General features: G+C 60.5%; 2 protein-coding genes across 8 annotated transcripts; one reads left to right on the top strand and one right to left on the bottom strand.

Annotated features, from left to right (window-relative positions):
* Positions 1-306: 306 nt before the first annotated feature.
* On the top strand, positions 307-7,352 carry LOC135576841 (FXYD domain-containing ion transport regulator 3-like). The gene is made up of 8 exons (XM_065044018.1): positions 307-356; positions 952-1,008; positions 1,868-1,900; positions 2,058-2,081; positions 5,446-5,520; positions 5,605-5,635; positions 5,927-5,970; positions 7,188-7,352. The coding sequence occupies exons 2-8, from the start codon at positions 969-971 to the stop codon at positions 7,205-7,207; spliced, it is 267 nt and encodes an 88-aa protein (XP_064900090.1). The 5' UTR covers positions 307-356; positions 952-968; the 3' UTR covers positions 7,208-7,352.
* On the bottom strand, positions 7,265-26,697 carry LOC135576840 (leucine-rich repeat LGI family member 4-like). 7 transcript variants are annotated; one of them, XR_010468555.1, is made up of 10 exons: positions 26,513-26,697; positions 23,322-23,393; positions 19,714-19,830; positions 18,625-18,696; positions 17,365-17,436; positions 16,376-16,548; positions 15,519-15,683; positions 12,480-12,988; positions 8,162-9,713; positions 7,265-8,129 (listed from the first exon to the last, which is right to left on the bottom strand). XR_010468555.1 is itself a non-coding variant. In XM_065044012.1 (9 exons), the coding sequence occupies exons 1-9, from the start codon at positions 26,695-26,697 to the stop codon at positions 9,411-9,413; spliced, it is 1,668 nt and encodes a 555-aa protein (XP_064900084.1). In that variant the 3' UTR covers positions 7,265-9,410. The 7 variants fall into 7 exon arrangements, 6 of the variants coding, with proteins under 6 accessions (XP_064900084.1, XP_064900085.1, XP_064900087.1 ...); XM_065044012.1 differs by having other exon boundaries at positions 7,265-9,713; XM_065044013.1 differs by having other exon boundaries at positions 7,265-9,713; positions 19,714-19,785.
* Positions 26,698-27,114: the final 417 nt, after the last annotated feature.

Below are 27,114 nucleotides of genomic sequence, written 5' to 3'. Positions count from 1 at the left end.
CCTATTTAGGTCCTCACCCGAACTCCTGGGTCCCCTCATTCTCAGCCAATCAGGGACGTCTCCCCACCCCTCCCTCACCCCACCCAGACAAAGGACCCAGGCGTCCGGGTGTCCCCGGGGTGACCCTGCGCTGTGGCGGCAAGAAGGCGACAATGGGACCCTTGTGGGGTGACAGGCGGGGTCACTGGGGTCAGGGGACCCAGGCGTTCGGGGAGGGACCCAAGCGTTCGGGGGGGTGGGTGTGGCTCCTGGCAGCTGTGACTCCGCCCACCCCCCATGTGGCCCCGCCCCCCGCTCAGGTGTGTTGTCCCCCCCACCCCCCACCTTCCTGTTCTGCCCGTTGCTGCCGGGGGAAGGTGAGCGGGGACCCTCGGACGCCTGGGTCCCTCCCGCACTCCTGGGTCCCCCCCGCACTCCTGGGTCCCTCCCGCACTCCTGGGTCCCCCCCCGCACTCCTGGGTCCCCCCCGCACTCCTGGGTCCCCCCCCGCACTCCTGGGTCCCCCCCCGCATTCCTGGGTCCCTCCCGCACTCCTGGGTCCCCCCCGCACTCCTGGGTCCCCCCCCGCACTCCTGGGTCCCCCCCCGCACTCCTGGGTCCCCCCCCCGCACTCCTGGGTCCCCCCCCGCACTCCTGGGTCCCCTCCCGCACTCCTGGGTCAACTTCCCAGCTCCTCAGTCCCTCCCGAACGCCTGGGTCCCTCCTTCCAAGGGCAGGACCCTTCAACTGAATAGGGGGGACCCAGGCGTTCGGGAAGGGACCCAGGCGTTCGGGAAGGGACCCAGGCGTTCGGGAAGGGACCCAGGCATTCGGCTGCCCAGTTCCTTCCCAGCAACGCCCCAGTCAGGAATCTGGTGTGACTCATCCTCCCCCTCCCCCGCTCCCGAACTCCTGGGTCCCTCCCGGATGCCTGGGTCCTCAAATGTTTTCCCCCCCCCCACCTCCCCACAGTGGTCAAAGGTCACGTGATGGCTGGGGGCGCCCTGGGGGTCCTGGTGCTACTGGCAGGTACTGGGGTAACTGGGATAGACTGGGATGGGACTGGGAGGGAACTGGGGGGGAACTGGGATGCACTGGGGGGAACTGGGAGGGACTGGGATGGGACTGGGGGGAACTGTGATGCACTGTGGGGAACTGGGAGGGACTGGGAGGGAACTTGGGGGGGACTGGGATGGACTGGGGGCAACTGGGAGGCACTGGGGGGAACTGGGAGGGACTGGGAGGGAAGTGGGGGGGAACTGGGATGCACTGGAAGGGGACTGGGATGGACTGGGAGGGAACTGGGATGGACTGGGGGGAACTGGGATGGACTGGGGGGAACTGGGATGGACTGGGAGGGAACTGGGGGGGAACTGGGATGGACAAGGGGGGAACTGGGAGGGACTGGGATGCACTGGGAGGGGACTGGAGGGAACTGGGATGGACAAGGGGGGAACTGGGATGGACTGGGATGCACTGGGATGGACTGGGATGAACTGGGATGGACTGGGGGGAACTGGGATGGACTGGGAGGGAACTGGGGGGGAACTGGGATGGACAAGGGGGGAACTGGGAGGGACTGGGATGCACTGGGAGGGGACTGGAGGGAACTGGGATGGGACTGGGGGGAGCTGGGATGAACCGGGGGGAACTGGGAGGGACTGGGAGGGAAGTGGGGGGGAACTGGGATGCACTGGGAGGGGACTGGGGGGGAACTGGGAGGGACTGGGATGGAACTGGGAGGGACTGGGATGGAACTGGAGGGACTGGGATGGAACTGGGAGGGACTGGGATGGACTGGGATGAACTGGGAGCACTGGGAGGGACTGGGATGAACTGGGAGCACTGGGACATCTGGTCCCCAACTGGTTTTCCTTCCCCCCCCCAGTTCTGTCCCCAGCAAGAGGGGACCCCCCAACTGGTGAGTGACTGGGACAGACTGGGATGAACTGGGAGGGGGAGGAGCCAAACTGGGCCAATACTGGGAGAGGGGAGGGTCATACTGGGAGGGGACCCCGGCGTCCGGGGGGGACCCAGGTGTCCGGGTCTCCTCTGAGCCCTCCCTTGTTCTTTCCCAGTTGCCACCAGTAACTTCCAGTATGGTGAGTGGGGGAGGGGACAAGGGTGTCCCCAATGGGGTGTCCCCAATGGGGGGTGACGGGGGTGTCCCCATTGAGGGGGTGTCCCCATTGGGTGTCCCCATTGGGGGGTGACAGGGGTGTCCCCATTGGAAGGGTGTCCCAATTGGGGGGTGTTGGGGGTGTCCCCATTGGGTGTCCCCATTGGGGGGGTGTCCCCATTGGGAGGTGACAGGGGTGTCCCCATTGAGTGTCCCCATTGGGGGGTGACAGGGGTGTCCCCATAGGGTGTCCCCAATGGGAGGTGACAGGGGTGTCCCCATTGAGTGTCCCCAATGGGAGGTGATGGGGGTGTCCCCATTGGGAGGTGACAGGGGAGACCCCATTGGGTGTCCCCAATGGGGGAGTGACAGGGGTGTCCCCATTGAGTGTCCCCAATGGGAGGTGATGGGGGTGTCCCCAATGGGGGGTGACAGGGGTGTCCCCATTGAGTGTCCCCAATAGGAGGTGATGGGGATGTCCCCAATGGGAGGTGACAGGGGTGTCCCCATTGAGTGTCCCCAATGGGGGGGAGATGGCGGTGTCCCCATTGAGTGTCCCCAATGGGAGGTGATGGGGATGTCCCCATTGGGGGGTGACAGGGGTGTCCCCATTGAGTGTCCCCAATGGGAGGTGATGGGGATGTCCCCATTGGGGGGTGACACGGGTGTCCCCATAGGGTGTCCCCAATGTGGGGGAGATGGGGGTGTCCCCATTGAGTGTCCCCAATAGGAGGTGATGGGGATGTCCCCATTGGGGGGTGACAGGGGTGTCCCCATTGAGTGTCCCCAATGGGGGGGAGATGGGGGTGTCCCCATTGAGTGTCCCCAATGGGAGGTGATGGGGATGTCCCCATTGGGGGGTGACAGGGGTGTCCCCATTGAGTGTCACCAATGGGGGGGAGATGGGGGTGTCCCCATTGAATGTCCCCAATGGGGGAGTGACGGGGGTGTCCCCAATGGGAGGTGACAGGGGTGTCCCCATTGGGTGTCCCCATTGGGAGGTGACAGGGGTGTCCCCATTGAGTGTCCCCAATGGGAGGTGATGGGGATGTCCCCATTGGGAGGTGACAGGGGTGTCCCCATTGAGTGTCCCCAATGGGAGGTGATGGGGGTGTCCCCATTGGGGGGTGACAGGGGTGTCCCCATTGAGTGTCCCCAATGGGGGAGTGACAGGGGTGTCCCCATTGAGTGTCCCCAATGGGAGGTGATGGGGGTGTCCCCAATGGGGGGTGACAGGGGTGTCCCCATTGAGTGTCCCCAATGGGGGAGTGACGGGGGTGTCCCCAATGGGAGGTGACAGGGGTGTCCCCATTGAGTGTCCCCAATGGGGGGGAGATGGCGGTGTCCCCATTGAGTGTCCCCAATGGGAGGTGATGGGGATGTCCCCATTGGGGGGTGACAGGGGTGTCCCCATTGAGTGTCCCCAATAGGAGGTGATGGGGATGTCCCCAATGGGAGGTGACAGGGGTGTCCCCATTGAGTGTCCCCAATGGGAGGTGATGGGGATGTCCCCATTGGGGGGTGACAGGGGTGTCCCCATTGAGTGTCCCCATTGGGGGGTGACAGGGGTGTCCCCATTGAGTGTCCCCAATAGGAGGTGATGGGGGTGTCCCCATTGGGGGGTGACAGGGGTGTCCCCCATTGAGTGTCCCCAATGGGAGGTGACAGGGGTGTCCCCATTGAGTGTCCCCAATGGGAGGTGATGGGGGTGTCCCCAATGGGAGGTGACAGGGGTGTCCCCATTGAGTGTCCCCAATGGGGAGGTGATGGGGATGTCCCCATTGGGGGGTGACAGGGGTGTCCCCATTGAGTGTCCCCAATGGGGGGGAGATGGGGGCGTCCCCATTGAGTGTCCCCAATGGGGGAGTGACGGGGGTGTCCCCAATGGGAGGTGACAGGGGTGTCCCCATTGAGTGTCCCCAATGGGAGGTGACAGGGGTGTCCCTATTGAGTGTCCCCAATGGGAGGTGATGGGGGTGTCCCAATTGGGAGGTGACAGGGGAGACCCCATTGGGTGTCCCCAATGGGAGGTGACAGGGGTGTCCCCATTGAGTGTCCCCAATGGGGGGGAGATGGTGGTGTCCCCATTGAGTGTCCCCAATGGGGGAGTGACGGGGGTGTCCCCAATGGGAGGTGACAGGGGTGTCCCCATTGAGTGTCCCCAATGGGAGGTGATGGGGATGTCCCCATTGGGGGGTGACAGGGGTGTCCCCATTGAGTGTCCCCAATGGGAGGTGATGGGGATGTCCCCATTGGGGGGTGACAGGGGTGTCCCCATAGGGTGTCCCCAATGGGAGGTGATGGGGATGTCCCCATTGGGGGGTGACAGGGGTGTCCCCATTGAGTGTCCCCAATGGGAGGTGATGGGGATGTCCCCATGGGGGGGTGACAGGGGTGTCCCCATTGAGTGTCCCCAATGGGGGGGAGATGGGGGTGTCCCCATTGAGTGTCCCCAATGGGAGGTGATGGGGGTGTCCCCATTGGGGGGTGACAGGGGTTGTCCCCATAGGGTGTCCCCAATGGGAGGTGACAGGGGTGTCCCCATTGAGTGTCCCCAATGGGGGAGTGACGGGGTGTCCCCATTGGGGGGTGACAGGGGTGTCCCCATTGAGTGTCCCCATTGGGGGGTGACAGGGGTGTCCCCATTGAGTGTCCCCAATAGGAGGTGATGGGGATGTCCCCAATGGGAGGTGACAGGGGTGTCCCCATTGAGTGTCCCCAATGGGAGGTGATGGGGATGTCCCCATTGGGGGGTGACAGGGGTGTCCCCATTGAGTGTCCCCAATGGGGAGGTGATGGGGGTGTCCCCATTGGGGGGTGACAGGGGTGTCCCCATTGAGTGTCCCCAATGGGAGGTGAAGGGGGTGTCCCCATTGGGGGGTGACAGGGGTGTCCCCATTGAGTGTCCCCAATGGGGGAGTGACGGGGGTGTCCCCATTGGGAGGTGACAGGGGTGACCCCATTGAGTGTCCCCAATGGGAGGTGATGGGGATGTCCCCATTGGGGGGTGACAGGGGTGTCCCCATTGAGTGTCCCCAATGGGGGGGAGATGGGGGTGTCCCCATTGAGTGTCCCCAATGGGAGGTGATGGGGATGTCCCCAATGGGAGGTGACAGGGGTGTCCCCATTGAGTGTCCCCAATGGGAGGTGATGGGGATGTCCCCATTGGGGGGTGACAGGGGTGTCCCCATTGAGTGTCCCCAATGGGAGGTGATGGGGATGTCCCCATTGGGGGGTGACAGGGGTGTCCCCATTGGGTGTCCCCAATGGGGGGGAGATGGGGGCGTCCCCATTGGGGGTTGTCCCCAATTGGAGGTGACAGGGGTGTCCCCATTGGGTGTCCCCAGACTGGCAGGGCCTCCGTGTGGCCGGTCTGGTCGTTGCCGCCGTCCTGTGTGTCACCGGCATCATCGTCCTCATCAGTGAGTGTCACCCGGGTCACGTGGGGGGAGGGGACACACGTGTCCCGTCCCTCCCGCGAATGTCACCGTGTGTCCCCTCCCCAGGTGGGAAATGCAAGTGCCGGAGGAAACGGAGGTGACACAATGGGGACAATGGTGACATTGGGACAGAGGGACATTGGGACAGAGGGATATGGGGACAGGGGGACAATTGGGACATGGGGATATGGGGACAGGGGGACAATGGAGACATGGGGTATTGGGATATGGGGACAGGGGGACAGAGGGACATGGGGACAGTGGGGGACATTGGGACATGGGGACATTGGGACAGAGGGATATGGGGACAATGGGGGACAGGGGGATATGGGGACAGGGGGATATGGGGACATCGTGGTGTCACCCCCTGTCCCTTCCTCCCCCACAGCCACCACCGTCCTCCCCCTGAGATGTCCAACCTCATCAAGGCCGGTGAGTCCCCTCCTCTTCCTCAGGGGGACCCAGGAGTTCGGGAGGGGGACCCAGGAGTTCGGGAGGGGACCCAGGAGTTCAGGGGTGGACCCAAGAGATCAGGGAGGGGGACCCAGGAGTTCGGGAGGGGGACCCAGGAGTTCGGGAGGGGGACCCAGGAGTTCGGGAGGGACCCAGGAGTTCGGGAGGGGGACCCAGGAGTACAGGGATGGACCCAAGAGATGAGGGAGAAGACCCAGGAGTTCAGGGATGGACCCAGGAGTTCAGGAGGGGGACCCAGGAGTTCGGGAGGGGGACCCAGGAGTTCAGGGAGGGGACCCAGGAGTTCAGGGAGGGGACCCAGGAGTTCGGGAGGGACCCAGGAGTTCGGGAGGGACCCAGGAGTACAGGGATGGACCCAAGAGATCAGGGAGGGACCCAGGAGTTCAGGGAGGGGGACCCAGGAGTTCAGGGAGGGGGACCCAGGAGTTCGGGAGGGGACCCAGGAGTTCGGGAGGGGACCCAGGAGTCCAGGGATGGACCCAAGACATCAGGGAGGGACCCATGAGTTCGGGAGAGGGACCCGGAAGTTCAGGGAGGGAACCCAGGAGTTCGGGAGGGGACCCAAGAGATCAGGGAGGGGACCCAGGAGTTCGGGAGGGACCCAGGAGTTCAGGGAGGGGGACCCAGGAGTTCAGGGAGGGGGACCCAGGAGTTCGGGAGAGACCCAGAAGTTCAGGGAGGGGGACCCAGGAGTTCAGGGAGGGGGACCCAGGAGTTCGGGAGGGGACCCAGGAGTTCAGGGAGGGGGACCCAGGAGTTCAGGGAGGGGGACCCAGGAGTTCGGGAGGGGACCCAGGAGTTCAGGGAGGGACCCAGGAGTTCGGGAGAGACCCAGAAGTTCGGGAGGGGGACCCAGGAGTTCAGGAGGGGACCCAAGACATCAGGGAGGGACCCAGGAGTTCGGATGGAGACCCAGGAGTTTGGGAGGGACCCAGGAGTTCGGGTGGGGACCCAAGAGATCAGAGAGGGACCCAGGAGTTCGGGAGGGGGACCCAGGAGTTCGGGAGGGGGACCCAGGAGTTCGGGAGGGACCCAGGAGTACAGGGATGGACCCAAGAGATCAGGGAGGGGACCCAGGAGTTCGGGAGGGGGACCCAGGAGTACAGGGATGGACCCAAGAGTCCGGGAGGGGACCCAGGCGTCCGGGCGTCCCCTGACCCCCCGTTTCTCTCCAGGAGCTGCCAGCTCATGCTGATTTGTCCCCAAGTGTCCCCAAGCAGGGGGGAGGGGACACCCCGGTGCCACTCGGCGCTGGAGGGAGGAGCAGGTTTATTTTGGGGTGAAACCCCCCAAAAAAAGGCAAAAATGGCGGGAAAGGATTAAAAACCATAAGTGGAAAAGAGTGGATTTGGTTATTTTGGTGGCATTGGGGGGACAATGGGGACATGGGGTCGTGGTGGCCTTGGGGACACCAGGAGGTCCCTTGGGTGAGCAGGTCCATGGTGACGTCATGGTTGGTGTCCCCATCATGGTTGGTGTCCCCATCATGGTTGATGTCCCCAAGGTGACCAGGTCCATGGGGAGGTGACACTTGATGTCCCCAAGTCCATGGTGACACTGTGGTCCATGTCCCCATCATGCTGAATGTCCCCTCAGGTCCCCAGCTCTATGGTGACATCATGGTTGGTGTCCCCAAGTCTTTGAGGTCACCAAGTCCATAGTGACACCATGGCCAATGTCCCCATCATGGCTGATGTCCCCATGTCCCCAGGTGGCCAAGTCTTCAGGGAGGTGACACTTGATGTCCCCAAGTCCTTCAGGTGACCAAGTCCATGGTGACACCGTGGTCCATGTCCCCATCATGGCCAATGTCCCCTCAGGTCCATGGTGACATCGTGATTGGTGTCCCCAAGTCTCTGAGGTGACCAAGTCCATGGTGACACCACCATCAGTGTCCCCATGTCCCCCGAAGTGACCAGGTCCATGGGGAGGTGACACTTGATGTCCCCAAGTCCTTCAGGTGACCAAGTCCATGGTGACACCATGGTCCATGTCCCCATGTCTCTCATGTCCACAGTGACACCGCAGCCAATGTCCCCATGTCCCCTCAGGCCCCCAGGTCTATGGTGACACCATGATCAATGGCCCCATAGTGGTCAATGTCCCCATGTCCCCAGCTCCACGGTGACACCGCGGTCGATGTCCCCACGTCCCCTTAGGCCCCCAGGTCCATGGTGGTCGATGTCCCCATGTCCCCAGCTCCATGGTGACACCACGGTCAATGGCCCCATAGTGGTCGATGTCCCCATGTCCCCAGCTCCATGGTGACACCGTGGCCAATGTCCCCACGTCCCCTTAGGCCCCCAGGTCCATGGTGGTCGATGTCCCCATGTCCCCAGCTCCACGGTGACACCGCGGTCGATGTCCCCATGTCCCCTTATGCCCCCAGGTCCATGGTGGTCGATGTCCCCATGTCCCCAGCTCCATGGTGACACCACGGTCAATGGCCCCATGGTGGTCAATGTCCCCATGTCCCCAGCTCCACGGTGACACCGAGGCCAATGTCCCCATGTCCCCTTAGGCCCCCAGGTCCATGGTGGTCGATGTCCCCATGTCCCCAGCTCCACGGTGACACCGCGGTCGATGTCCCCATGTCCCCTTAGGTCCCCAGGTCCATGCTGGTCGATGTCCCCAGCTCCACGGTGACACCGCGGTCGATGTCCCCATGTCCCCTTACGCCCCCAGGTCCATGGTGGTTGATGTCCCCATGTCCCCAGCTCCACGGTGACACTACGGTCAATGTCCCCATGGTGGTCGATGTCCCCATGTCCCCAGCTCCATGGTGACAGCGCAGCCCATGTCCCCTTAGGCCCCCAGGTCCATGGTGGTCGATGTCCCCATGTCCCCAGCTCCACGTTGACACTGTGGCCAATGTCCCCATGTCCCCTTAGGCCCCCAGGTCCATGGTGGTCCATGTCCCCATGTCCCCAGCTCCACGGTGACACTACGGTCAATGTCCCCATGGTGGTCGATGTCCCCATGTCCCCAGCTCCACGGTGACACCGTGGCCAATGTCCCCATGTCCCCTTAGGTCCCCAGGTCCATGGTGGTCGATGTCCCCAGCTCCACGGTGACACCGCGGTCGATGTCCCCATGTCCCCTTACACCCCCAGGTCCATGGTGGTTGATGTCCCCATGTCCCCAGCTCCATGGTGACACCACGGTCAATGTCCCCATGGTGGTCGATGTCCCCATGTCCCCAGGTCCATGGTGACACCACAGCCCATGTCCCCTTAGGCCCCCAGGTCCATGGTGGTCGATGTCCCCATGTCCCCAGCTCCACGTTGACACTGTGGCCAATGTCCCCATGTCCCCTTAGGCCCCCAGGTCCATGGTGGTCGATGTCCCCATGTCCCTAGCTCCACGGTGACACCGCGGCCAATGTCCCCATGTCCCCTTTAGTCCCCCAGGTCCACGGTGACGTGCCGGTAGATCTGGGTGGCCCCCCTGAAGCTGGCGGCCACCAGGAAGTGCCGGTGGCCCACGGTGACGGGGACGAAGGCGCGGGGGGTGGGCAGCAGCAGCTCCTGCGCCGCCTCCAGGGGGCCCCGCTCGCCCAGGCGGAACAGGCGGGTGGGGGCGAAGTCGTTGCCCAGGATCACGTAGCGCTGATTGGCCAACGTCAGCGGCTGGAAGACCATGGAGCCGCGTGCCGGGACCTGTTGCACCTCGCGGAACATGGAGCCCTCCCAGCGCATCACCTGACCAAGGGGGGTGTGGGAAGGGGGGTGAGTTGGGTTTGGTTGGGTTGGGTGGTGGCATCTTGGGGGGTTGTTGAGTTGAGTTGGGTTGGGTTGGGTTGAGTTGGGTTGGGTGGTGGGATCTTGGAGGGGTTGAATTGGGTTGAGTTGGGTTGGGTGGCAACACCTTGGAGGGGTTGAGTTGGGTTGGGTTGAGTTGGGTGGTGGTGTCTTGGGGGGGTTGGGTTGGGTTGAGTTGGGTGGTGGCATCTTGGGGGGGTTGGGTTGGGTTGAGTTGAGTTGGGTTGGGTGGTGGCATCTTGGAGGGGTTGAATTGGGTTGAGTTGGGTTGGGTGGCGACACCTTGGAGGGGTTGAGTTGGGTTGGGTTGGGTTGAGTTGGGTGGTGGCATCTTGGGGGGGTTGGGTTGGGTTGAGTTGAGTTGGGTTGGGTTGGGTGGTGGCATCTTGGAGGGGTTGAATTGGGTTGAGTTGGGTTGGGTGGCGACACCTTGGAGGGGTTGAGTTGGGTTGGGTTGAGTTGGGTGGTGGTGTCTTGGGGGGGTTGGGTTGGGTTGAGTTGGGTTGGGTTGGGTGGTGGCATCTTGGAGGGGTTGAATTGGGTTGAGCTGGGTTGGGTGGCGACACCTTGGAGGGGTTGAGTTGGGTTGGGTTGAGTTGGGTGGTGGCATCTTGGGGGGGTTGGGTTGGGTTGAGTTGAGTTGGGTTGGGTGGTGGCATCTTGGAGGGGTTGAATTGGGTTGAGTTGGGTTGGGTGGCGACACCTTGGAGGGGTTGAGTTGGGTTGGGTTGAGTTGGGTGGTGGCATCTTGTGGGGGTTGTGTTGGGTTGGGTTGGGTTGGGTGGTGGTATCTTGGAGGGGTTGAATTGGGTTGAGTTGGGTTGGGTGGCGACACCTTGGAGGGGTTGAGTTGGGTTGGGTTGAGTTGGGTGGTGGCATCTTGGGGGTTTGGGTTGGGTTGAGTTGAGTTGGGTTGGGTTGGGTGGTGGCATCTTGGAGGGGTTGAATTGGGTTGAGTTGGGTTGGGTGGCGACACCTTGGAGGGGTTGAGTTGGGTTGGGTTGAGTTGGGTGGTGGCATCTTGGAGGGGCTGAGTTGGGTTGGATTGAGTTGGGTTGGGTTGGGTTGAGTTGAGTTGGGTTGAGTTTGGTTGGGTGGTGGCATCTTGGTGGGGGGTGGGTTGAGTTGGGTTGAGTTGGGTTGGGTTGAGTTGGGTTGAGTTGAGTTGGGTTGGGTTGAGTTGGGTTGGGTTGAGTTGGGTTGGGTTGAGTTAAGTTGAGTTGGGTTGGGTTGAGTTGGGTTGAGTTAAGTTGAGTTGGGTTGGGTTGAGTTGGGTTGGGTTGAGTTGGGTTGGGTTGAGTTGAGTTGGGTTGAGTTGAGTTGGGTTGGGTTCAGTTGAGTTGGGTTGGATTGAGTTGGACTGAGTTGGGTTTGGTTGGATTGAGTTGAGTTGGGTTGGCTTCAGTTGAGTTGGGTTGAGTTGGGTTGGATTGAGTTGGATTGAGTTGGGTTGGGTTGGGTTCAGTTGAATTGGATTGAATTGGGTTGAGTTGAGTTGCGTTGGGTTGGGTTGAGTTGGGTTGAGTTAAGTTGAGTTGGGTTGGGTTGGGTTGAGTTGGAATGCATTGGGTTGGGTTGATTTGGGTTGGGTTGAGTTGGGTTGGGTTGAGTTGGGTTGAGTTGAGTTGGTTTGGGTTGAGTTGGGTTAGGTTGAGTTGCATTGGGTTGGGTTGAGTTGCGTTGCGTTGAGTTGGGTTGGGTTGGGTTGAGTTGGAATGCGTTGGGTTGGGTTGAGTTGAGTTGGGTTGGGTTGAGTTGAGTTGGGTTGAGTTGAGTTGGGTTGGGTTGAGTTGAGTTGGGTTGAGTTGAGTTGGGTTGGGTTCAGTTGAGTTGTGTTGGATTGAGTTGGACCAAGTTGGGTTTGGTTGGATTGAGTTGGGTTGGATTGAGTTGCGTTGGGTTGGGTTGAGTTGGGTTGAGTTAAGTTGAGTTGGTTTGGGTTGGGTTCAGTTGGAATGCGTTGGGTTGGGTTGGGTTGAGTTGAGTTGGGTTCAGTTGAGTTGGGTTGAGTTGGGTTGGATTGAGTTGGATTGAGTTGGATTGAGTTGGATTGAGTTGGGTTGGGTTGAATTGGATTGAGTTGGGTTGAGTTGAGTTGCGTTGGGTTGGGTTAAGTTGGGTTGAGTTAAGTTGAGTTGGGTTGGGTTGGGTTGAGTTGAGTTGCGTTGGGTTGGGTTGTGTTCAGTTGAGTTGGATTGAGTTGGGTTGGGTTTGGTTGGGTTGGGTTGAGTTGGGTTGAGTTGAGTTGGGTTGGGTTGGGTTGAGTTGCATTGGGTTGGGTTGAGTTGAGTTGGGTTGGGTTGAGTTGGGTTGGGTTGAGTCGGGATGAGTTGCGTTGCATTGGGTTGGGTTGAGTTGGAATGCGTTGGGTTGGGTTGAGTTGAGTTGGGTTGGGTTGAGTTGAGTTAGGTTGGGTTCAGTTGAGTTGGGTTGAGTTGGGTTGGATTGAGTTGGATTGAGTTGGGTTGGGTTGAGTTCAGTTGAGTTGTGTTGGGTTGGATTGAGTTGGGTTGGGTTGAGTTGGGTTGGGTTGGATTGAGTTGGGTTGGGTTGGGTTGGATTGAGTTGCATTGAGTTAGGTTGAATTGGGTTGAGTCGGGTTGGGTTGAGTTGGGTTGGGTTGAGTTGAGTGGTGGCATCTTGGCACGGTTGGCTTATTTACGGTGACCCCCCATAATTCCACCCCCCCAGCTCCCCCCCCCTCACCTTGGCGTCCCCCAAGAACCTGGTGAGGCACAAGAAGACGTGCCCGCGCAGCCGGAAGTGCTTGGCGGCGTAGACATCGGGCACGTGGGGGATGTCGGTGTGGGGCGCGAAGCTCCCCCCGCTCCACCGGTACACCAGGGGGCGCCTCCCCCCGCTGCAAACCACCATGGCGGGCCGTCCCCCCAGCTCCAGGAACTCCAGGTGGGTGTCGCGGTGCCACGGCCGCAGCGCCTGGTGGGGGTAGAACCCGCGGCCCCCCCAGCGGAACACGGTGCTGGTGCCGCCCTTGGAGCTGTCGGCCACCCCCAGGTACCATTGGCCCCCCAGGCGGGCGCTGGCCACCGCGTGCGGCCGCCGCAACCGCCCCGTCCCCAGGGTCTGCAGGAGGACGAAGGGGCTGCCGGGACCCCCCGCTCGGCGCCATACGGAGGAGCCGCCGGCCAGTTGGGCCACCACCAGGAGGAAGGTGCCACCCAGCTGGAGGGGGTGACAGGCCACCGGGGACGAGCCTGCGGGGACAAGGATGAGGGGGTGGGTGTGGGGGACAAGGTGGTGGGGACGGTGGGGTGGTGGGACAACACTATGGGGTCACTGGGGTGGTGGGACAACCCTATGGGGTCATTAGGGTGGTGGGACAACTCTACAGGATGTTGGGGTGGTGGGACAACCCTATGGGGTCATTGAGGTGGTGGGACATTGGGGTGGTGGGACAACCCAATGGGGATGTTGGCGTGGTGGGACAACCCTATAGGGACATTGGGGTGATGGGACATTGGGGTGGTGGGACAACTCTACAGGATGTTGGGGTGGTGGGACAACCCTATGGGGACATTGGGGTGGTGGGACAACCCAATGGGGACATTGGGGTGATGGGACATCGGGGTGGTGGGACAACTCTACAGGATGTTGGGGTGGTGGGACAACCCTATGGGGACATTGGGGTGATGGGACATCGGGGTGGTGGGACAACCCTATGGGGACATTGGGGTGATGGGACATTGGGGTGGTGGGACAACCCTATGGGGTCACTGGGGTGGTGGGACAACCCTATGGGGTCATTAGGGTGGTGGGACAACTCTACAGGATGTTGGGGTGGTGGGACAACCCTTTGGGGACATTGGGGTGGTGGGACAACTCTAGAGGATGTTGGGGTGATGGGACAACCCTATCTATGGGGACATTGGGGTGGTGGGGACACCGGGGTGGTGGGACAACCCTATGGGGACATTGGGGTGATGGGACATTGGAGTGGTGGGACAACCCTATGGGGTCACTGGGGTGGTGGGACAACCCTATGGGGTCATTTGGGTGGTGGGACAACTCTACAGGATGTTGGGGTGGTGGGACAACCCTATGGGGACATTGGGGTGATGGGACATTGGGGTGGTGGGACAACCCTATGGGGTCATTGGGGTGATGGGACATTGGGGTGGTGGGACAACCCTATGGGGTCACTGGGGTGATGGGACAACCCTATGGGGTCATTAGGGTGGTGGGACAACTCTACAGGATGTTGGGGTGGTGGGACAACCCTATGGGGACATTGGGGTGGTGGGGACATTGGGGTGATGGGGACATTGGGGTGGTGGGACAACCCTATGGTGATGTTGGGGTGGTGGGGACATTGGGGTGGTGGGACAACCATATGGGGACATTGGGGTGATGGGGACGTTGGGGTGATGGGACAACCCTATCTATGGGGACATTGGGGTGATGGGACATTGGGGTGATGGGACAACCCTATAGGGACATTGGGGTGATGGGACATTGGGGTGGTGGGACAACCCTATGGGGACATTGGGGTGGTGGGACAACCCTATGGGGTCACTGGGGTGGTGGGACAACCCTATGGGGTCATTAGGGTGGTGGGACAACTCTACAGGATGTTGGGGTGGTGGGACAACCCTATGGGGACATTGGGGTGGTGGGGACATTGGGGTGATGGGGACATTGGGGTGGTGGGACAACCCTATGGTGATGTTGGGGTGGTGGGGACATTGGGGTGGTGGGACAACCATATGGGGACATTGGGGTGATGGGGACGTTGGGGTGATGGGACAACCCTATCTATGGGGACATTGGGGTGATGGGACATTGGGGTGATGGGACAACCCTATAGGGACATTGGGGTGATGGGACATTGGGGTGGTGGGACAACCCTATGGGGACATTGGGGTGATGGGACATTGGAGTGGTGGGACAACCCTATGGGGTCACTGGGGTGGTGGGACAACCCTATGGGGTCATTTGGGTGGTGGGACAACTCTACAGGATGTTGGGGTGGTGGGACAACCCTATGGGGACATTGGGGTGATGGGGACATTGGGGTGGTGGGACAACTCAATGGGGATGTTGGCGTGGTGGGACAACCCTATAGGGACATTGGGGTGATGGGACATTGGGGTGGTGGGACAACCCTATGGGGACATTGGGGTGGTGGGACAACTCTACAGGATGTTGGGGTGGTTGGACAACCCAATGGGGACATTGGGGTGGTGGGACAACCCTATGGGGCCACTGGAGTAGTGGGACAACCCTATGGGGACATTGGGGTGATGGGACATTGGGGTGGTGGGACAACCCAATGTAGACACTGGGCTGGTTGGACAACCTGATGGGGACATTGGGGTGACAAGGACAACTCTGTGGGGACATTATGATGAGTTTATGGCTCCACCAAGACATTTTGAGGTTCCTCAACCCATTTTTGGCCCATTCTTGATGTCCCTCAAGATCTTTTTGGGGTCCCTCAAGCCATTTTTGGGCTCTGTATTGACATTTTTGGGGTCCCTCATGATGTTTTTGGGGTCCTTCAAGCTGTTTTTGGGGTCCCTGATGGCATTTCTGGGGTCCCACCGTGATTTTGAAGCTCCACCAAGATCTTCTTGAGGTTCCTCAGGCCAAACGTTGAGGTTCCTCAGCCCATTTTTGGCCCGTTTTTGCCCATTTTTCGGGTTCCTCAGCCCATTTTTGGTCCCTCTCCCCCATTTTTGGGGTCCCCGGAGCTGTTTTTGGGGGTCCCGGGGGTGTCGGACTCACCGTTGACCACGGTTGGGGCGCGGAAGCGTCCCCCCAACTGGTCCCATTCCAGGAGGGCGCAGGCGCCGGCGAAGGGCTGGGCCAGGGCCACGCCCACCTGCCCCCCCTGCCCAAAGGGCTCAGCAGCCAATGAGGAGAAGGGAAGGGACTGGAAGGGGCGGAGCTCTGGGGAGGATACGCCCATTGTTAGAAGCCACCCGGATGCCTGGGTCCATCAACAACATCCCCAACAATGATGCATTGGGTGGTTGGGGAGAGGACCCAGGAGTTCGGGGGTGGGGGGACCCAGGAGTTCTGGGAGGGACCCAGGAGTTCGGGAGGGACCCAGGAGTTCGGGGGTGGGGGGACCCAGGAGTTCTGGGAGGGACCCAGGAGTTCAGGAGGGACCCAGGAGTTCTGGGAGGGACCCAGGAGTTCGAGAGAGACCCAGGAGTTTTGGGGGGACCCAGGAGTTCTGGGAGGGACCCAGGAGTTCGAGAGGGACCCAGGAGTTCGGGAGAGGACCCAGGCGTTTTGGGAGGGACCCAGGAGTTCTGGGAGGGACCCAGGAGTTCAGGAGGGACCCAGGCGTTCTGGGAGGGACCCAGGAGTTCTGGGAGGGACCCAGGCGTTCTGGGAGGGACCCAGGAGTTCTGGGAGGGACCCAGGAGTTCGGGAAGGGACCCAGGAGTTCAGGGGGACCCAGGAGTTCGAGAGAGACCCAGGAGTTTTGGGGGGGCCCAGGAGTTCAGGAGGGACCCAGGCGTTCTGGGAGGGACCCAGGAGTTCTGGGAGGGACCCAGGCGTTCTGGGAGGGACCCAGGAGTTCTGGGAGAGGACCCAGGCGTCCGGGAAGGGACCCAGGCGTCCGGGCGTACCCGAGGCCATGCACTGGAAGTCGCGGGGCTGCAGCTGGGCCAATGGGGTGCCCTGATGCTGGGGGGGTCCCCGGCAGCGGCCGGCCTCGCTGGGGGGAGGGGCGGCCCCGCCCAACCACGTGACCAACCAGCGCAGGCGGCAGTCACACACGAAGGGGTTTCCCCGCAGGTCCCTGGGACAACATGTCCCCATGTCCCCATGTCCCCATGTCCCCATGTCCCCCTGTCCCCGTGTCCCCATATCCCCCTGTCCCTATGTCCCCCTGTCCCCCTGTCCCCATGACCCCCTGTCCCCATGTCCCCATGTCCCCATGTCCCCATATCCCCATATCCCCCTGTCCCCATGTCCCCATGTCCCCCAGTCCCCATGTCCCCATGTCCCCCTGTCCCCATGTCCCCATGTCCCCATATCCCATGTCCCCATATCCCCATGTCCCCATGACCCCCTGTCCCCATGTCCCCATATCCCCATATCCCCATGTCCCCATGACCCCCTGTCCCCATGTCCCCATATCCCCATGTCCCCATGTCCCCCTGTCCCCATGTCCCCATGATGTCCCCATGTCCCCATATCCCCCTGTCCCCATGTCCCCATGATGTCCCCATGTCCCCCTATTCCCATGTCCCCATGTCCCCCTGTCACCATGTCCCCATGTCCCCATATCCCCATATCCCCATGTCCCCATATCCCCATGTCCCCATATCCCATGTCCCCATATCCCCCTGTCCCCATGTCCCCATGTCCCCATATCCCCATATCCCCATGTCCCCATATCCCCATGTCCCCATGTCCCCATGTCCCCCTGTCCCCCTGTCCCCATATCCCCCTGTCCCCATATCCCCATGATGTCCCCATGTCCCCATGTCCCCTTGTCCCCATGTCCCCACGATGCCCCCATGTCCCATGTCCCCACGATGTCCCCATGTCCCCATGATGTCCCCATGTCCCCACGATGTCCCCATGTCCCCATTGTCCCCATGTCACCCACAGCTGGGTCAGTGTCTCCAGCCCCTGGAACAGCCCCCGGGGCAGCGTCTCCAGTCGGTTATTGGCCAAACTCCTGTGGGGACATTGGGGACATCATGGGGACATTGGGGACATCACGGGGACATAGGGGATATGGGGACATGGGGGCACATAGGGGGACATGGGGACATGGGGACAGGGGGGGACAAGTGTTACCAGGGTGTCCCCACCACCAACCAGGATGTCCCCATTGTCCCCAGGTGTCCCCATTGTCCCCACAGTGTCCCCATTGTCCCCAGGTGTCCCCATTGTCCCCATTGTCCCCATTGTCCCCATGTCCCCATTGTCCCCATTATCCCCAATGTCCCCAATGTCCCTGTTGTCCCCAATGTCCCCCATTATCCCCATGTCCCCCATTGTCCCCAATGTCCCCAATATCCCCATTATCCCCCAATGTCCCCAATGTCCCCAATGTCCCCATTATCCCCATGTCCACACTGTCCCCATTGTCCCCATTGTCCCCACAGTGTCCCCATTGTCCCCAGGGTGTCCCCATTGTCCCCATTGTCCCCACAGTGTCCCCATTGTCCTCAGGTGTCCCCATTGTCCCCAGGGTCTCCCCATTGTCCCCATTGTCCCCAGGGTGTCCCCACAGTGTCCCCATTGTCCCCAGGGTCTCCCCATTGTCCCCACAGTGTCCCCATTGTCCCCATTGTCACCAGGGTGTCCCCATTGGCCCCACAGTGTCCCCATTGTCCCCATTGTCCCCAGGGTGTCCCCATTGTCCCCAGGTGTCCCCATTGTCCCCATTGTCCCTATTGTCCCCACAGTGTCCCCATTGTCCCCATTGTCCCCATTGGCCCCACAGTGTCCCCATTGTCCCCATTGTCCCCAGGGTGTCCCCATTGTCCCCATTGTCCTCAGGTGTCCCCATTGTCCCCATGTCCCCATTGTCCCCAGGGTGTCCCCACAGTGTCCCCATTGTCCCCATTGTCCCCAGGGTGTCCCCATTGTCCCCATTGTCCCCAGCGTGTCCCCATTGTCCCCACAGTGTCCCCATTGTCCTCAGGTGTCCCCATTGTCCCCAGGGTCTCCCCATTGTCCCCATTGTCCCCAGGGTGTCCCCATGTCCCCATTGTCCCCAGGGTGTCCCCACAGTGTCCCCATTGTCCCCATTGTCCTCAGGGTGTCCCCATTGTCCCCACAGTGTCCCCATTGTCCCCATTGTCCCCATTGTCGCTATTGTCCCCAGGGTGTCCCCATTGTCCCCATTGTCACCCACAGGTGTCTCAGCCCCCTCAGTCCCCTCAGCGCCGAGGGGACGATGGACCCGATGTCGTTGTCCTCGAGGAACCTGCAATGGTGGCACCATTACAGACCAGTATAGACCAGTATGGACCAGTACAGACCAGTATGGACCAGTACAGACCAGTATGGCCCAGTATGGACCAGTATGGACCAGTACAGACCAGTATGGACCAATACAGACCAGTATGGCCCAGTATGGCCCAGTATGGACCAGTACAGACCATTATGAACCAGTACACACCAATGTGTCCCCCCCCGCCACCCAGTGCCTCCCAGTCCATCCCAGTCCATTCCAGTCCATCCCAGTCCATCCCAGTCCCTCCCAGTCCCATCCCAGTCCCACCCCAGTCCCATCCCAGTCCCTCCCAGTCCCATCCCAGTCCCATCCCAGTCCCTCCCAGTCCATCCCAGTCCATCCCAGTCCCTCCCAGTCCATCCCAGTCCCTCCCAGTCCCTCCCAGTCCATCCCAGTCCATCCCATTCCATCCCAGTCCCTCCCAGTCCATCCCAGTCCCTCCCAGTCCCTCCCAGTCCCACCAAGTCCATCCCAGTCCATCCCAGTCCATCCCAGTCCATCCCAGTCCCTCCCAGTCCATCCCAGTCCATCCCAGTTCCATCCCAGTCCCTCCCAGTCCATCCCAGTCCATCCCAGTCCCTCTCAGTCCATCCCAGTCCATCCCAGTCCCATCCCAGTCCCATCCCAGTCCATCCCAGTCCATCCCAGTCCTTCCCAGTCCCATCCCAGTCCCTCCCAGTCCCTCCCAGCCCATCCCAGTCCCATCCCAGTCCCATCCCAGTCCATCCCAGTTCATCCCAGTCCATCCCAGTCCATCCCAGTCCCATCCCAGTCCCTCCCAGTCCATCCCAGTCCATCCCAGTTCCATCCCAGTCCCTCCCAGTCCATCCCAGTCCATCCCAGTCCCATCCCAGTCCCATCCCAGTCCATCCCAGTCCATCCCAGTCCCTCCCAGTCCCATCCCAGTCCATCCCAGTCCCATCCCAGTCCCTCCCAGTCCATCCCAGTCCCCCCCAGTCCATCCCAGTCCATCCCAGTCCCACTCACAGATACTCCAGTAGCACCAGTCCAGCAAAGGCCCCGTCCCCAATTGTCCCCAAGCGGCCACCAGTGATCAGGCTGGGGGGACAATGGGGGGACAATGGGGACACCCCACGGCCACCCCTGGGGACACATTTGGGCCATTTGGGGATGGTTGGTGACATTTAGGGCCATTTGGCATCACTGGGGACATTTGGGACATCGGGGACATTGGGGACATTGGGGTCAATGGGGACATTGGGGACATTTGGGGACATTTGGGGGCAGTGGGGACATTTGGGGTCATTTGGGACATTGGGACATTGGGGCCACTGGGGACATTGGGACATTTGGGACATTGGGGACATTGGGGTCAATGGGGACATTGGGGACATTTGGGGACATTTGGGGGCAGTGGAGACATTTGGGGTCATTTGGGACACTGGGACATTGGGGACATTTGGGGTCATTGGGGACATTTGGGGTTAATGGGGACATTGGGGACATTTGGGGTCAACGGGGACATTGGGGACATTTGGGGACATTTGGGGGCAGTGGGGACATTTGGGGTCATTTGGGACATTGGGACATTGGGGCCACTGGGGACATTGGGACATTTGGGACATTGGGGCCATTTGGGATCAATGGGGACACTGGGGACATTGGGGACATTTGGGGTCAATGGGGACATTGGGGACATTTGGGGACATTGGGGTCATTGGGGACATTGGGGCCATTTGGGGACATTGGGGACATTTGAGGTCAATGGGGACACTGGGGACATTGGGGACATTTGGGATCAACGGGGACACTGGGGACATTTGGGGTCATTGGGGACATTGGGGACATTTGGGGTCATTGGGGCCACTGGGGACATTGGGGACATTTGGGGTCATTGGGGACATTTGGGGTTAATGGGGACATTGGGGACATTTGGGGTCAATGGGGACATTGGGGACATTTGGGGACATTTGGGGGCAGTGGGGACATTTGGGGTCATTTGGGACATTGGGACATTGGGGCCACTGGGGACATTGGGGACATTTGGGGTCAATGGGGACATTGGGGACATTTGGGGACATTTGGGGTCATTGGGGACATTTGGGGTCATTGGAGACATTTGGGGTCAATGGGGACATTGGGTACATTTGGGGACATTGGGGACATTGGGACATTGGGGCCATTGGGGCCACTGGGGCCATTGGGGACAATTGGGGACATTGGGGCCATTTGGGATCAATGGGGACACTGGGGACATTGGGGACATTTGGGGTCAATGGGGACATTGGGGCCATTTGGGGACATTGGGGCCATTTGGGATCAATGGGGACATTGGGGACATTTGGGGTCATTGGGGCCATTTGGGATCAACGGGGACATTGGGGACATTTGGGGTCATTGGGGACATTTGGGGTCATTGGGGTCATTGGAGCCATTTGGGGTCACTGGGGACATATGGGACATTTGGGACATTTGGGGCCACTGGGGCCATTGGGGACATTGAGGTCAATGGGGACATTGGGGCCATTTGGGGTCATTGGGGACATTTGGGGTCATTTGGGACATTGGGGCCACTGGGGACATTGGGGACATTTGGGGTCATTGGGGACATTTGGGGTCAATGGGGACATTGGGGACATTTGGGGACATTGGGGACATTGGGGACATTTGGGGTCATTGGGGCCATTTGGGATCAACGGGGACATTGGGGACATTGGGGTCATTGGGGACATTGGGGCCATTTGGGGACATTGGGGACATTTGAGGTCATTGGGGACATTGGGGCATTGGGGTCAATGGGGACATTGGGGACACTGAGGCCATTGGGGACAGTGGGGACATTGGGGACAGTGGGGTCATTGGGGACATTGGGGGCCATTGGGTCCATTTGGGACATTAGGGACATTTGGGGACATTGGGGATATTTGGGGTCACTGGGGACATTGGGGACATTTGGGGTCATTGGGGACATTGGGGCCATTGGGGATATTTGGGATCAATGGGGACACTGGGGACAATTGGGGTCATTGGGGACATTGGGACATTGGGGACATTTGGGATCAATGGGGACACTGGGGACATTTGGGACATTGGGGTCATTGGAGCCATTTGGGGTCACTGGGGACATTTGGGACATTGGGGACATTTGGGGTCATTGGGGACATTGGGACATTGGGACCAATGGCGCCATTGGGGCCATTGAGGTCAATGGGGACATTGGGGCCATTTGGGATCAATGGGGACACTGGGGACATATGGGGTCATTGGGGACATTTGGGGACATTGGGGACATTTGGAGTCAATGGGGACATTGGGGACATTTGGGGTCACTGGGGACATTTGGGACATTGGGGTCATTTGGGGTCAATAGGGACATTGGGGACACTGAGGCCATTGGGGACAGTGGGGACATTGGGGTTATTGGAGCCATTTGGGATCACTGGGGACATTGGGGCCATTTGGGGTCAATGGGGACATTGTGGTTAATGGGGACATTGGGGACATTTGGGGTCATTGGGGACATTTGGGACATTGGGGACACTGAGGCCATTGGGGACAGTAGGGACATTGGGGACATTGGGGTCATTTGGGGTCAATGGGGACATTGGGGACATTGGGGACACTAAGGCCATTGGGGACAGTGGGGACACTGGGGTCATTGGGGACATTTGGGGTCAATGGGGACATTGGGGACATTTGGGGTCATTGGGGACATTGGGGACATTTGGGGCCATTGGGGACCTTGGGGACATTGGGGACATTTGGGGTCATTGGGGACACTGAGGCCATTGGGGACAGTAGGGACATTGGGGACATTGGGGTCATTTGGGGTCAATGGGGACATTTGGGACACTGAGGCCATTTGGGACAGTGGGGACACTGGGGTCATTGGGGACATTTGGGGTCAATGGGGACATTGGGTACATTTGGGGACATTGGGGACATTGGGACATTGGGGCCATTGGGGCCACTGGGGCTATTGGGGACAATTGGGGACATTGGGGCCATTTGGGATCAATGGGGACACTGGGGACATTGGGGACATTTGGGGTCAATGGGGACATTGGGGCCATTTGGAGACATTGGGGCCATTTGGGATCAACGGGGACATTGGGGACATTTGGGGTCATTGGGGACATTGGGGACATTTGGGGTCATTGGGGTCATTGGAGCCATTTGGGGTCACTGGGGACATATGGGACATTTGGGACATTTGGGGCCACTGGGGCCATTGGGGACATTGAGGTCAATGGGGACATTGGGGCCATTTGGGGTCATTGGGGCCATTTGGAATCAACGGGGACATTGGGGACATTTGGGGTCAATGGGGACATTGGGGACATTTGGGACCAATGGGGACATTGGGGTCAATGGGGACATTGGGGCCATTGGGGTCAATGGGGACATTGGGGACATTTGGGACCAATGGGGACATTGGGGTCAATGGGGACATTGGGGACATTTGGGACCAATGGGGACATTGGGGTCAATGGGGACATTGGGGTCATTGGGGTCAATGGGGACATTGGGGACATTTGGGACCAATGGGGACATTGGGGTCAATGGGGACATTGGGGTCATTGGGGTCAATGGGGACATTGGGGACATTTGGGGACATTTGGGGACATTCTCACAGCAGCTGCAGGTCGGGGGTGTCAGCGAAGGCGCCTTCGGAGAGAACAGGGACCCGCCAGCCAATCAGAGACCTGCGGGGTGAACTGGGATGAACTGGGGTGAACTGGGATGAACTGGGATGAACTGGGGTGAACTGGGATGAACTGGGATGAACTGGGACCCGCCAGCCAATCAGAGACCTGCGGGGTGAACTGGGGTGAACTGGGATGAACTGGGATGAACTGGGATGAACTGGGGTGAACTGGGATGAACTGGGATGAACTGGGACCCGCCAGCCAATCAGAGACCTGCGGGGTGAACTGGGTTGAACTGGGATGAACTGGGATGAACTGGGGTGAACTGGGATGAACTGGGACCCGCCAGCCAATCAGAGACCTGCGGGGTGAACTGGGATGAACTGGGATGAACTGGGATGAACTGGGGTGAACTGGGATGAACTGGGATGAACTGGGACCCGCCAGCCAATCAGAGACCTGCGGGGTGAACTGGGATGAACTGGGATGAACTGGGATGAACTGGGGTGAACTGGGACCCGCCAGCCAATCAGAGACCTGCGGGGTGAACTGGGATGAACTGGGATGAACTGGGATGAACTGGGGTGAACTGGGACCCGCCAGCCAATCAGAGACCTGCGGGGTGAACTGGGATGAACTGGGGTGAACTGGGATGAACTGGGACCCGCCAGCCAATCAGAGACCTGCGGGGTGAACTGGGATGAACTGGGATGAACTGGGGTGAACTGGGATGAACTGGGGTGAACTGGGGTCAACTGGGACCCGCCAGCCAATCAGAGCCCTGCGGGGTGAACTGGGGTGAACTGGGATGAACTGGGATGAACTGGGATCCGCCAGCCAATCAGAGACCTGCGGGGTGAACTGGGATGAACTGGGATGAACTGGGATGAACTGGGACCCGCCAGCCAATCAGAGACCTGCGGGGTGAACTGGGATGAACTGGGATGAACTGGGATGAACTGGGACCCGCCAGCCAATCAGAGACCTGCGGGGTGAACTGGGATGAACTGGGGTGAACTGGGATGAACTGGGACCCGCCAGCCAATCAGAGACCTGCGGGGTGAACTGGGATGAACTGGGGTGAACTGGGATGAACTGGGACCCGCCAGCCAATCAGAGACCTGCGGGGTGAACTGGGATGAACTGGGATGAACTGGGATGAACTGGGACCCGCCAGCCAATCAGAGACCTGCGGGGTGAACTGGGATGAACTGGGATGAACTGGGGTGAACTGGGACCCGCCAGCCAATCAGAGCCCTGCGGGGTGAACTGGGGTGAACTGGGATGAACTGGGATGAACTGGGATCTGCCAGCCAATCAGAGACCTGCGGGGTGAACTGGGGTGAACTGGGATGAACTGGGATGAACTGGGACCCGCCAGCCAATCAGAGACCTGCGGGGTGAACTGGGATGAACTGGGGTGAACTGGGATGAACTGGGACCCGCCAGCCAATCAGAGACCTGCGGGGTGAACTGGGATGAACTGGGGTGAACTGGGATGAACTGGGACCCGCCAGCCAATCAGAGACCTGCGGGGTGAACTGGGATGAACTGGGATGAACTGGGGTGAACTGGGACCCGCCAGCCAATCAGAGACCTGCGGGGTGAACTGGGATGAACTGGGATGAACTGGGATGAACTGGGACCCGCCAGCCAATCAGAGACCTGCGGGGTGAACTGGGGTGAACTGGGATGAACTGGGATGAACTGGGACCCGCCAGCCAATCAGAGACCTGCGGGGTGAACTGGGGTGAACTGGGATGAACTGGGATGAACTGGGATGAACTGGGACCCGCCAGCCAATCAGAGACCTGCGGGGTGAACTGGGATGAACTGGGGTGAACTGGGATGAACTGGGACCCGCCAGCCAATCAGAGACCTGCGGGGTGAACTGGGGTGAACTGGGATGAACTGGGACCCGCCAGCCAATCAGAGACCTGCGGGGTGAACTGGGATGAACTGGGATGAACTGGGGTCAACTGGGGTCAACTGGGGTCAGCTGGGACCCGCCAGCGAATCAGAGACCTGCGGGGTGAACTGGGATGAACTGGGGTGAACTGGGACCCGCAAGCCAATCAGAGACCTGCGGGGTGAACTGGGATGAACTGGGGTGAACTGGGACCCGCAAGCCAATCAGAGACCTGCGGGGTGAACTGGGATGAACTGGGGTGAACTGGGATGAACTGGGATGAACTGGGGTGAACTGGGACCCGCCAGCCAATCAGAGACCTGCGGGGTGAACTGGGATGAACTGGGATGAACTGGGATGAACTGGGATGAACTGGGATGAACTGGGACCCGCCAGCCAATCAGAGACCTGCGGGGTGAACTGGGATGAACTGGGGTGAACTGGGATGAACTGGGACCCGCCAGCCAATCAGAGACCTGCGGGGTGAACTGGGATGAACTGGGATGAACTGGGGTCAACTGGGGTCAACTGGGGTCAGCTGGGACCCGCCAGCGAATCAGAGACCTGCGGGGTGAACTGGGATGAACTGGGATGAACTGGGGTGAACTGGGATGAACTGGGGTGAACTGGGGTCAACTGGGACCCGCCAGCCAATCAGAGACCTGCGGATGAACTGGGGTGAACTGGGATGAACTGGGATGAACTGGGACCCGCCAGCCAATCAGAGACCCGCGGGGTGAACTGGGATGAACTGGGGTGAACTGGGATGAACTGGGACCCGCCAGCCAATCAGAGACCTGCGGGGTGAACTGGCATGAACTGGGGTGAACTGGGGTGAACTGGGGTGAACTGGGAGCTGCCAGCCAATCAGAGACCTGCGGGGTGAACTGGGATGAACTGGGATGAACTGGGATGAACTGGGGTGAACTGGGGTGAACTGGGACCCGCCAGCCAATCAGAGACCTGTGGGGTGAACTGGGATGAACTGGGATGAACTGGGGTCAACTGGGGTGAACTGGTCCAACTGGGCACCCAAAACAAACCCCTCCCCCAACCCAGCGCGGGGGGGCGTGGCCTCCGTGGTGACGTCATCACGCTTCAGACAAGGGGCGTGGCCAAGGGGCGGATTTCGCGGGATTTTAAGGGGGAGATACCCAAAAAAAAGGGGAAGTGGGGGGGTCCCTGAAACGGGGGGAGGGGCCTAAAGGGTAGGGGGAAGGGGTGGAGGGGGGCGGGGCGCAGGTCACGTGGGGGTGACGTCACTCACAGCGCAGCCAATCGCGGCGGGAGTGGGCGGGGAGCGGCGGGTCCGCCCGTCCTGCAGAGGGCGCTGTCGGCGTCGCATTCGCAACCAGGGGAACACCCGGGGACTCCGGAGGCCACGCCCCCTGTCAAGGCCACGCCCCCTGCCCAGGCCACGCCCCCAAGCAGCAGCACCAGCACTAGCCCCATTGACCCCCCAAAATTCCCCCAAGAATCCCCCCAAAATTGGACACCCCCCGAACTCCTGGGTCCCCTCCCGAACTACTGGGTCCCTCCCCGAACTCCTGGGTCCCCTCCGGAACTCCTGGGTCCCCTCCCGAACTCCTGGGTCCCTACTGAACTCCTGGGTCCCCTCCTGAACTCCTGGGTCCCCTCCTGAACTCCTGGGTCCCTCCCGAACTCCTGGGTCCCTCCTGAAATCCTGGGTCCCCTTCCAAACTCCTGGGTCCCTCCCCGAATTTCTGGGTCCCCTCCCGAACTCCTGGGTCCCTTCTGAACTCCTGGGTCCGCCCCCGAACTCCTGGGTCCCCTCCCGAACTCCTGGGTCCCTCCTGGACGCCTGGGTCCCTCCCCGGACTCCTGGGACCCCCCGAACTCCTGGGTCCC

Source organism: Columba livia, chromosome 31 (assembly GCF_036013475.1).
Source record: "Columba livia isolate bColLiv1 breed racing homer chromosome 31, bColLiv1.pat.W.v2, whole genome shotgun sequence".
In the NCBI taxonomy this organism is placed as follows: domain Eukaryota; kingdom Metazoa; phylum Chordata; class Aves; order Columbiformes; family Columbidae; genus Columba; species Columba livia.
The sequence above is the reverse complement of the archived record's forward strand: the minus strand, read 5'-3'. Positions and strand labels throughout refer to the sequence as shown.